The 12,286-nt window shown below is 44.5% G+C and overlaps 1 protein-coding gene across 1 annotated transcript in view; it reads right to left on the bottom strand.

Moving 5' to 3' along the window:
• LOC128693434 (cell adhesion molecule Dscam2) overlaps positions 1 to 12,286 on the bottom strand; it is a 109,236-nt gene that overhangs the window by 20,242 nt on the left and 76,708 nt on the right. Inside the window, exons 4-5 of the mRNA XM_070097445.1 lie at positions 5,902 to 6,183; positions 431 to 553 (exon numbers count right to left, since the gene is read on the bottom strand). Coding sequence (XP_069953546.1) covers positions 431 to 553; positions 5,902 to 6,183 — 405 coding nt within the window. The remainder of the gene's footprint in view (positions 1 to 430; positions 554 to 5,901; positions 6,184 to 12,286) is intronic.

Raw genomic sequence — 12,286 nt, 5'->3', positions numbered from 1 at the left:
CCTGAATTAAAATCGAAATATATATTTCTGAGTATCTGTAATTTAATTAATTGTTTATTAAGTGGCCTATGGTCATCCTATCTCTCTGCTCACATGCTTAGTCAGCAACACCTTCAACACTCGTCAACACTTCCCTCAATACCTTTAACACCTCCTTCAACACTCGTCAACACTTCCCTCAATACCTTTAACACCTCCTTCAACACTCATCACCACTTCCCTCATTACCTTTAACACCTCCTTCAACACTCGTCAACACTTCCCTCAATACCTTTAACACCTCCTTCAACACTCGTCAACACTTCCCTCAATACCTTTAACACCTCCTTCAACACTCGTCAACGCTTCCCTCAATACCTTTAACACCTCCTTCAACACTCGTCAACACTTCCCTCAATACCTTTAACAAACCTTCCTCCACAACACTCACCTGGGCGGGTCCTCCTCCAGGTGACGGTAGGCTCAGGGTAACCTGTAGCTTGGCAGGTGAGTACTGCATCTTCCCCTCGGGTGACACTGACATCGTGAGGCTCCACCACCCACCGTGGCGGTACTGTGCCAGAGAGTGCCACGGTTAGTCAGATCAGAGAGTGACAGGTTAGTGAAGCAGCTCTCACTTCTGCACAGGCAGAGAGCCAAGGCCTTAGAGGTTAAAACCAGAGCGAAAAAATGGAGAGAACGAAGGAAAAATGTATGTTATTCAGGAAGGTCCGATCGCGAGAGAGAGAGAGAGAGAGAGAGAGAGAGAGAGAGAGAGAGAGAGCTGAGGTAGGAAATAGCTCTTAGCTTGTAAATAAAGGTAGGAACTTTTAACATTACCCTTGTGTGAGGAACTCTTGTGTCAATAGATAAATAGAATGAGAGTCTGTATGTGTGTGTGTGTGTGTGTGTGTGTGTGTGTGAGAGAGAGAGAGAGAGAGAGAGAGAGAGAGAGAGAGAGAGAGAGAGAGTGAGTTTCATTATATATGGATATGATATTGGTGTTACAAATCATGTCATAATGTGACGAATCATTGTATGTGAGGATGAAATATGCGTCTCTGTGTATACACATTCAATTCATAACTGTCCATGAAGAGTATATCATTATGAGAATGAAATTGTGAATATACCATGTGAATATTTAGTTACGTATATACTGTAACCTTCCTGTCTTCCCCTTCTCCCTTTCCATTACTAGTAATCTTTCTCCTCCCTCTCTGTCTTTTCCGCAACATCCCTCCCTTTTCACCTCCCTCTCCTTCTCGTAAACACCCTCTCCCTTATCCTCCCTCACTCCCACATTCCCTGGTAACACCCCTTCCTTCTCTCTCTCTTTCTTTCTCTTTCTGTTTTGTGGCAGATGTTAAATGAATTATCTTCAGAGTGATGACAAGTGGATGACAGCGTGTGATGAGATAGCAGGTGTTCTAACTGCGGCAGGATATAGTGAGGAAATCACCCAAAATGCGAGTAATCACTCTGCGAGTAATCACTCGTGAGTGTTAACAACTCAGTGATTGTCTCGTGAGTGACGATAATTCAGTGACTGCGTCCTGAGTGCCAATCACACTCTTCTTCCTCGGGTCACAGCGGATTACCTCCTATTTCTCAGGCATCTTGAACCTCGAGAAGAGGAATGCTAGTAAGTACGTTACCCACTCCTTCACAGTGCCGCGAGGAGAGTGACTCGAAGCGCTCTCTCGCACAGTAATGTGTACATTATTGAGCAGCTGAATCACCTGGTGTGTTCGTTCAGACAGAAAGCACGCTAATGACGACCGTTACGACACTGACGCTAGGACAACGGTATCTCGTTCGACACTGGCGCTAGGACAGCGATCTCTGGTACGACACTGACGCTAGGACAGCGGCCTCTGGTGCCAGCAATATAAACAACTCTTGATCAGTGTTGGTAGATGCGGGAAGTCATTAATTAGCTAATTAAGATTTAGCATAACACTTAAGCATAAACCTAGTCTGCCAGTGGGTACACTGGCAATATATTATAATACTCAATTTTGTATTTCTCTTTTAAAAGCTGGGACATAGTGAGTACCCGTTTAAGGGACTACTAGTGTCGACGGTAACACGCCCATGACACACGTACCCCATGACCACGTACCCCGTAGCAAGGTCCCATACTGTATATACTTACTGTGTACAAAAGGAATACCCATTTCGCGTGAATAGAAAAAATGCATCTTCCCATAACTGTTCACATATAATTAAATAGACATTTATATGAGGGAACCCAGGTGGGCTACTATCAAAAGTGACTCTCACTAAACCAAAGCAATTAAGTGTACTGCAACAATCATAGCGCCCTAACAAGAATACACAGCATAGGTAAGAAATCCTCTGTCATTTGGAAGTCGTGTGGAGGTGGTGTGGCCGGACCAGGTGTGGATGGTGTGGCCGGACCAGGTGTGGACAGTGGTTAGCAACTAACGTTAGTGCCAACACTACTTTATATTAGTGTTTATGCGCAGTAATAACCTAGAAATCTCTGGACAAGATCTCTTCCAAATAGGCCTACCGAATTATTCGTATTGCTGGACCCATCATTCTTTTTACAACATTGTAAAAATCATTCCCGAAATGATCATTCTAACATCTCATATACCCGATGTTATATTTGTTATATCTTATATACCTGTTATATCTGTTATAGAAGTTCATGGCTACGGATAACATCTTTCCCTCAAACATGGTCGTAGTCAAGGCCTCTTTGCTGATAGCTAGGTCAGGTAGGCTGTTTGTGCACGCGGCACGCAGTGTGATATAGACATCATAGCCTGGTTGATCCGGTATTGTTTGAAGGAGATTATAGAGTTTCAACCAACATCCCTAAATAGCATCACAACCCCTGAATAACATCACAACCCCTGAATAATATCACAACCCCTAAATAACATCACAACCCCTAAATAACATCACAACCCCTAAATAACATCACAACCCGTAAATAACATCACAACCCCTGAATAACATCAACCCCTAAATAGTAACACAACCCCTAAATAACATCACAACTACTAAATAACATCACAGCCCATAAATAGCATCATAACCCCTGAATATCACAACCCTTGAATAATATAACAATCCCTGCATAACATCACAACCCCTGAATAACATCACAATCCCTGAATATCACAATCCCTGAATGTCACAACCCCTGAATGTCACAACCCCTGAATATCACAACCCCTGAATATCATAACCCCTGAATATCACAACCCCTGAATAATATCACAACCCCTAAATAACATCACAACCCCTGAATAACATCACAACCCCTGAATAACATCACAACCCCTAAATAACATAACCCCTGAATAACATCACAACCCCTGAATAACATCACAACCCCTAAATAACATAACCCCTGAATAACATCACAACCCCTAAATAACATCACAACCCCTGAATAACATCACAACCCCTAAATAACATCACAACCCCTGAATAACATCACAACCCCTAAATAACATCACAACCCCTAAATAACATCACAACCCCTGAATAACATCATCCCTAAATAACATCACAACCCCTGAATAACATCACAACCCCTAAATAACATCACAACCCCTGAATAACATCCCTAAATAACATCACAACCCCTGAATAACATCAACAACCCCTGGATAACATCAGGAACACAAACGAGTTGTGTTCCTGGTGTCTGAACTTACAAACGAGTTGTGTTTCTGGTGTCTGAACTTACAAACGAGTTGTGTTTCTGGTGTTTGAACTTACAAACGGGTTGTGTTCTTGGTGTCTGAACTTACAAACGAGTTGTGTTCCTAGTGTCTGAACTTACAAACGAGTTGTGTTCCTGGTGTCTGAACTTACAAACGAGTTGTGTTCCTGGTGTCTGAACTTACAAACGAGTTGTGTTCCTGGTGTCTGAACTTACAAACGAGTTGTGTTCCTGGTGTCTGAACTTACAAACGAGTTGTGTTCCTGGTGTCTGAACTTGCAAACGAGTTGTGTTCCTGGTGTCTGAACTTGAAAACGAGTTGTGTTCCTGGTGTCTGAACTTACAAACGAGTTGTGTTCCTAGTGTCTGAACTTGCAAACGAGTTGTGTTCCTGGTGTCTGAACTTACAAACGAGTTGTGTTCCTGGCGTCTGAACTTTCAAACGAGTTGTGTTCCTAGTGTCTGAACTTGCAAACGAGTTGTGTTCCTAGTGTCTGAACTTACAAACGAGTTGTGTTCCTGGTGTCTGAACTTACAAACGAGTTGTATGAGTGCCCGTTTGTAAGTGAGCATTACAGAAGGCCTTTCGTAAGCTGAAGGTCTTTTGTAAAGTGCAGCTGAAATGAATAATACAGTGTTAGGTTATTGCCCGCAGGACATCCTGTAATGTGCAGCTGAAATAGATTACAGAATGCAAGGTTATCATAGCGTGCAGGACGTCCTGTGCTGCTGGGATAGATAGCACAGTTCAAGGTTATCACAGCGTGCAGAGGCCTCCTGTGCTGCTGGAAAAGATAAAACAGTGCAAGGTTATGATAGCGTGCAGAGACCTCTTGTATTGCTGGAATAGATAGCACAGTGCAAGGTTATCATAGCGAGCAGAGACCTCCTGTGCTGGTGGAACAGATAACACAGTGCAAGGTTATCATAGCGAGCAGAGACCTTCTGTGCTGGTGGAACAGATAGCACAGTGCAAGGTTATCATAGCATGCAGAAGAGAGGAGGTTAAGAGGTTGATATCAGCCCTGGACGAACTCTTGGTCAGCGCCTGGGTTAATACTCTAGGTATCAGCTAGTGTCTTCGAGATAAATTTTTTGAGTTATCTTTGAAGTGTCAACTTTTGTACCAGTAATCTAGGACTATATTAGTTACTGCTAGAGTGTAGATGAATGGTTCAGAGAACCGACATGTTGATAAATTAGACACATGTGCAACTCTTGGGTATCTTTATTGAGGAAACGTTTCGCCACACAGTGGCTTCATCAGTCCATACAAAGGAGAATCTTGAAGAACAGGAGGAGAATGAGGTAATCAGTCCCTCAACCATGAGTCGATGTGGTCAGTCCATCAATCTTGAATAGAATACGGCATACGTGCTGAGAAGGAGCTTATAAACCGTTGGCAGGAGAGATGCAGAAGTCATAGGTCGTGTAACATTTGTTCAATGTTGAAGTAGGTCGTGCCCAAGAATTAGGCAAGCGAAGAATTCCCAAGATTACCTCATTCTCCTCCTGTTCTTCAAGATTCTCCTTTGTATGGACTGATGAAGCCACTGTGTGGCGAAACGTTTCCTCAATAAAGATACCCAAGAGTTGCACATGTGTCTAATTTATCTACTGCTAGAGTACTGAGACAGAGGTGGACAACTTGGCGTTCAGGACACGCCTGTATCTGACAGCTGTGGCATGAACAGGTAGCCCGGGGCTATAACTTGACTACTTCCATGTGTGTGAGAGTTTCGTAGGAACAAGGTGTCAGCGTGTGAGGGATAAGTGGGAGAATTTGAGGAGTTCTCGATGCTAAAGAGTCAGTATGCGTGGGACTTAAGAGTCAAGAGTGCCCGTGTAAGAGCTTCAAGATTGAAGTGTAATTGTGTGAGAGCTTCACGAAGAGCACAGCATACTGACCAGGCGCTGTTGGATGGGCTGGGGTGCTGGTGAGGGATGAGATGTCTATGAGAAATAAGAGGGGTCTATGAGAGGTTAGAGGGTCTATGAGAGGTGAGAGGGGTTCCTGTGAGGGGTGCCTGTGAGGGGTGAGTGCCAATACAGTGCTAACAACGGTGCCTCGTTAGAAAATAGTTGTGAGATCCTGGAATCGGAGAATAAAAATATTAGTGGATTGTGCTGGGAGTGCTCGTGCGGTGTGGTGCGGTGTGGTGTGGTGCGGTGCGTTAGTGCTTCGGTGCGTTATCAGACAACGTGTACATTACCGCGCACTAGAAGCTGAGCAGTGTAGCGCACTTCGCGCGCCTCGTTGCGTGCCACGCAGGTGTAGTTACCGGCGTGGTGAGGGCGCACGTGAGTCAGCACCAGGCTGGACGAGAAAGAGTCGTGCTGGCTTAGCTGGAGGTCAGCAGTGGGTGTCAGGACGTGGCCCTCATACAGCCATAAGAGTGTCATGGGTGGGTCGCCCATCTGTACATCGCACGTCACTGCTGTCCTCATCCCTGACACCAGTGAACCGAAGTCAAATGGCTTGATGGAGGGCGGCACTGCAAAAGAAGGATGTATTAGCTTGTGGCACTGAAGGGGTAGTTACCATGAACACTCAGAGTGCCGGAGTGTGAAGCTGTGGCAGATGGAGTGCTAGCCTGGCAAGTGTAATTCCCAGAATGTTGAGGTTGAAGTCTCTCGATGAAGAGTGCCAGGACGAACTGCCCCAGGGGCATGACGATGACCCCTGGGGTAGCAGTGGCGGGGTTGCCGTTGTGGAGCCAAGTGAGGGTCACAGGGGGGTCACCCTGCACCACCAGGCACTGTACTGCCACCCTTGACCCCGCCCACAGTGACTCCGGCATGGTGAAGGGTGCCAGGCGCGGCGGCTCTGAAACATAAAAGTCACTGTAACGGATGAATCGTGAAGCACAAGGTGTTTACACTGCCGCTGGCGAGGGGTTCTTGATCCAAGAAAGTGTAACCACCTTCTCTTTCCTTGGATCAGACCCGATGATTTCCCAGTCCCCATGGCTCTGTATGGTCCTTGCACGTTTAGCGTTTTTTTTCTAATTGACGATACTAATTATACAACCTAAATACGTAGAAGCCACCCCACCCATATACTTACACTGACTGCCTCAGCACCCATATACTTATGACTGCCTCAGCACCCATATACTTACACTGACTGCCTCAGCACCCATATACTTTTGACTGCCTCAGCACCCATATACTTACACTGACTGCCTCAGCACCCATATACTTATGACTGCCTCAGCACCCATATACTTATGACTGCCTCAGCACCCATATACTTTTGACTGCCTCAGCACCCATATACTTACACTACTTTAGCTCATACATACATACATATATTGGCTTCCTCAGCACATATACATACACTGCTTCACTGCTACCTCAGTACCCCACACATACGAGCACCTCATCACCCCCATATATACACAGATCACCTCAGTTTCTCAGTACGTACAGAAGCACCTCAGCACCTACATACATAAACTGACGACCTCAGCAATAATACATACATTCACAGATTACCTATGTAAAAACAATGACTTCCTCAGCACGTACATACACTGACTACCCCAGCACAAACATACACTTACTACCTCAGCACGTACATACAGACACTGACTACCTCAACACATTTATGCATACACCGATTACCACAGCACCGACTACCACTGCACCCTCATACATACACTGACTACCTGAAGACGTACATACATACACACCCTGACTACCACAGCACCTTCGTACATACACTGACTACCTCAGCACATCATACATGCACTGATTACCTCAGCACATCATACATACACTAACTACCTCAGCACATCATACATACACTGACTACCTCAGCACATCATACATACACTGACTACCTCAGCACATACACTGGCTACCTCAGTACATCATACATACACTAATTACCTCAGTACATCATATGCTGAATACCTCAGTACATCATACATACATTGGCTACCTCAGCACATCATACATACACTAACTACCTCAGCACATCATACATACACTGACTACCTCAGCACATCATACATACACTGACTACCTCAGCACATCATACAAACTGGCTACCTCAGTACATCATACATTGAATACCTCAGTACATCATACATACACTACCTCAGTACATCATGCACTGAATACCTCAGCACCTCATACATACACTGAATACCTCAGCACATCATATATACACTGAATACCTCAGCACATCATATATACACTGAATACCTCAGCACATCACACATACACTGAATACCTCAGCACATCATATATACACTGAATACCTCAGCACATCACACATACACTGAATACCTCAGCACATCATATATACACTGAATACCTCAGCACATCACACACACTGAATACCTCAGCACATCATATATACACTGAATACCTCAGCACATCATACATACACTGAATACCTCAGCACATCATACATACACTGAATACCTCAGCACATCACACATACACTGAATACCTCAGCACATCATATATACACTGAATACCTCAGCACATCATACATACACTGAATACCTCAGCACATCATACATACACTGAATACCTCAGCACATCATATATACACTGAATACCTCAGCACATCACACATACACTGAATACCTCAGCACATCATATATACACTGAATACCTCAGCACATCATATATACACTGAATACCTCAGCACATCACACATACACTGAATACCTCAGCACATCATATATACACTGAATACCTCAGCACATCATATATACACTGAATACCTCAGCACATCATATATACACTGAATACCTCAGCACATCATATATACACTGAATACCTCAGCACATCACACATACACTGAATACCTCAGCACATCATATATACACTGAATACCTCAGCACATCATATATACACTGAATACCTCAGCACATCATACATACACTGAATACCTCAGCACATCATACATACACTGAATACCTCAGCACATCATATATACACTGAATACCTCAGCACATCACACATACACTGAATACCTCAGCACATCATATATACACTGAATACCTCAGCACATCATATATACACTGAATACCTCAGCACATCACACATACACTGAATACCTCAGCACATCATATATACACTGAATACCTCAGCACATCATATATACACTGAATACCTCAGCACATCATATATACACTGAATACCTCAGCACATCATATATACACTGAATACCTCAGCACATCATATATACACTGAATACCTCAGCACATCATACATACACTGACTACCTCAGCACATCATACAAACTGGCTACCTCAGTACATCATACATACACTAACTACCTCAGTACATCATACATTGAATACCTCAGTACATCATACATACACTACCTCAGTACATCATGCACTGAATACCTCAGCACCTCATACATACACTGAATACCTCAGCACATCATACATACACTAAATACCTCAACACCCTCATGCCTACTAACCTCCACTGCACCTACATACACTGCCTCAGCACCTTCATACATATATTGAATACATCATCCCCTACTTACATGACTACCTACAGTCTTACATTCATAAACTATCTCAGCACTTTCATGCAAACACAGACAACCTCAGCACTTGCATTCATATACTAATTCATCACCTAATTACATAAACTATTCCCAGTACCAGCACACACACACACACACACACACACACACACACACACACACACACACACACACACACACACACACACGATGTAGTAGAGGCAGGATCCATACATAGCTTTAAGCAGAGGTATGATAAAGCTCGCGGTTCAGGGAGAGTGACCTAGTAGCGATCAGAGAAGAGGCGGGGCCAGGGGCTCGGACTCGACCCCCGCAACCTCAACTAGGTGAGTACACACACACACACACACACACACACACACACACACACACACACACACACACACACACACACACACACACACACAGACACACACACAGAAACTAGAAGAACTTAGCATGAGAATGGAAGAGAGGATAGATATGGAAAGCAGGAAGTGGGAGGTGCATGTCAAAGCAGCAGAAGCTAGGATACAGAGTTTAGAAGAGGAATTGGAAAATCTGAAACAGCCTAAAGAACTAAAGAACATTTTGGGATTGACAACAGAGACTGCTACCTCAGACACAAACAAGGGGACTGTAGGGAAAGAAGGGGCACAACTGCATGGAGAAGCTTTATCAGAGGAGACTGTAGCAAATGAAAGAGCTAAGCTTTATGTGGAGGCCCTAAATGACAACAACAGAGCCCAAGGAAAGCCGAGAAGGGAAAATGACAGGCCACTGAGCCCAAGTACATTAGCCAGTGAAACTGATGAAAGGAAAGCTGCAGTGGAGGAAACCAAATTAAATGAGGGGATACACAGGGATATGCAGTGGGAGAATGAAAGGGTGAGGTCAGTCTTTGTGTATGGGCTCCAGGAAGTCGAAGGGGAAACATATGAAGCAAGAAAACAAGGGAAAAAAAAGCAATTGAAAGCATCATGAAAGCAATAGGAGAAGACGATATGACCTAGCTGGAAAATTTTCGGAGAATAGGGGGGTTTGTAAAAAAAAGAACCCGGCCAGTGAGAGTGACCTTCAAGGCAGAAGCGACTCGGACCAGGATCCTGCAGGAGAAAGCACGATTAAGGGACATGACGGCATACAGGAAGGTGTATCTCGACCGCGACAGAACACAAGAAGAAAGGCAGAAACTGAGAGAGATGATACAAAGGCGAAAGGAGGAAAGAGAGGGGATGGAGAAGACAGACAGGAGATCCCAGACCCAGGAAGAAGATCAAATACAGCCTCCCTCACAACTTCCTATAGGAGCTTCCCAACCAGGTCAACCCCAGTGCAACCACTCTAAATCAAAACACCCATGCCACATCCAATGCCCCCACCCACTACATTACAAACTCCACCCCCACAGCAACAACCCATAGTTCCTTACCAGGTCTCCCACTTCCCCAACCCCAATATACCTCCCAGACCACAGTCTTAGAAAAGAAGTTGAAGGTGTGGTATACAAATGCAGATGGAATAACAAACAAGTATGAGGAGTGGCACGAAAGAATCAAAGAGACATCCCCAGACATAATAGCACTCACAGAAACAAAACTCACCAGAATAATAACAGATTCAATCTTTCCATCCGGATATCAAATCCTCAGGAAAGACAGAGGGAGGAGAGGGGGAGGAGGAGTTGCACTGCTCATTAAAAACCAGTGGGGTTTTGAGAAAATGGAAGGAATGGATGGCACGGGCGAAAGGGACTACTTAGTAGGAACAATCCAGTCTGAGGGACATAAGGTGATAATTGCAGTAATGTACAACCCACCACAGAACTGCAGGAGGCCAAGAGAAGAATACGATGAGAGCAACAGAGCAATGATCGACACACTAGCCGAGGTGGCCAGGAGAGCACACATGGTGGGAGCAAAGTTACTAGTTATGGGTGATTTCAATCACAAGGAGATTGACTGGGAAAACCTGGAGCCCCATGGGGGTCCCGAAACATGGAGAGCCAAGATGATGGATGTGGTACTGGAAAACCTCATGCATCAACATGTTAGAGACACTACCAGAGAGAGAGGAGTGGATGAACCAGCAAGGTTGGACCTTGTATTCACCATGAGTAGTTCGGACATCGAGGGTATCATGTATGAAAGGCCCCTGGGATCTAGTGATCATGTGGTTCTGTGCTTCGACTACATAGTTGAGCTCCAAGTGGAGAGAGTAGCAGGAATAGGGTGGGAAAAACCAAACTACAAAAGGGGGAACTACTCAGGCATGAGGAACTTCCTTCAAGACATTCAGTGGGAGAGGGAACTGACAGGAAAACCAGTACAAGAAATGATGGACTATGTAGCAACAAAATGCAAGGAGGCAGAGGAGAGGTTTGTTCCCAAGGGAAACAGAAATAATGGGAAGAACAGAACGAGTCCTTGGTTCACCCAAAGGTGTAGGGAGGCAAAAACTAGGTGTACTAGAGAATGGAAAAGGTACAGAAGACAGAGAACTCAGGAAAATAAAGAAATCAGCCGAAGAGCCAGAAACGAATATGCACAGATAAGAAGGGAGGCTCAGAGACAATATGAAAATGACATAGCATCAAAAGTAAAGACTGACCCGAAGCTGTTGTACAGCCACATCAGGAGGAAAACAACAGTCAAGGACCAGGTAATCAGACTGAGGAAGGGTGATGGGGAATTCACAAGAAACGACCGAGAGGTTTGTCAGGAGCTCAACACAAGATTTAAAGAGGTATTTACAGTGGAAACCAGTAGGACTCCAAGAAATCAGAACAGGGGGGCACACCAGCAAGTGCTGGATGAGGTACATATAACCAAGGAGGAGGTGAAGAAGCTGCTATGCGAACTTGACACCTCAAAGGCGGTGGGACTAGACAACATCTCTCCATGGGTCCTTAAAGAGGGAGCAGAAATATTGTGTGAGCCATTAACAAAGATCTTCAACACATCATTTGAAACTGGGCAACTCCCTGAGGTATGGAAAATGGCAAATGTAGTCCCAATTTTTAAAAAGGGAGACAGACATGAGGCACTAAACTACAGACCTGTATCACTAACGTGTATAGTATGCAAGGTCATGGA

This window comes from Cherax quadricarinatus, chromosome 57 (genome assembly GCF_038502225.1).
Source record: "Cherax quadricarinatus isolate ZL_2023a chromosome 57, ASM3850222v1, whole genome shotgun sequence".
NCBI lineage: Eukaryota > Metazoa > Arthropoda > Malacostraca > Decapoda > Parastacidae > Cherax > Cherax quadricarinatus.
This window is presented reverse-complemented; position numbering and strand designations above follow the sequence as displayed.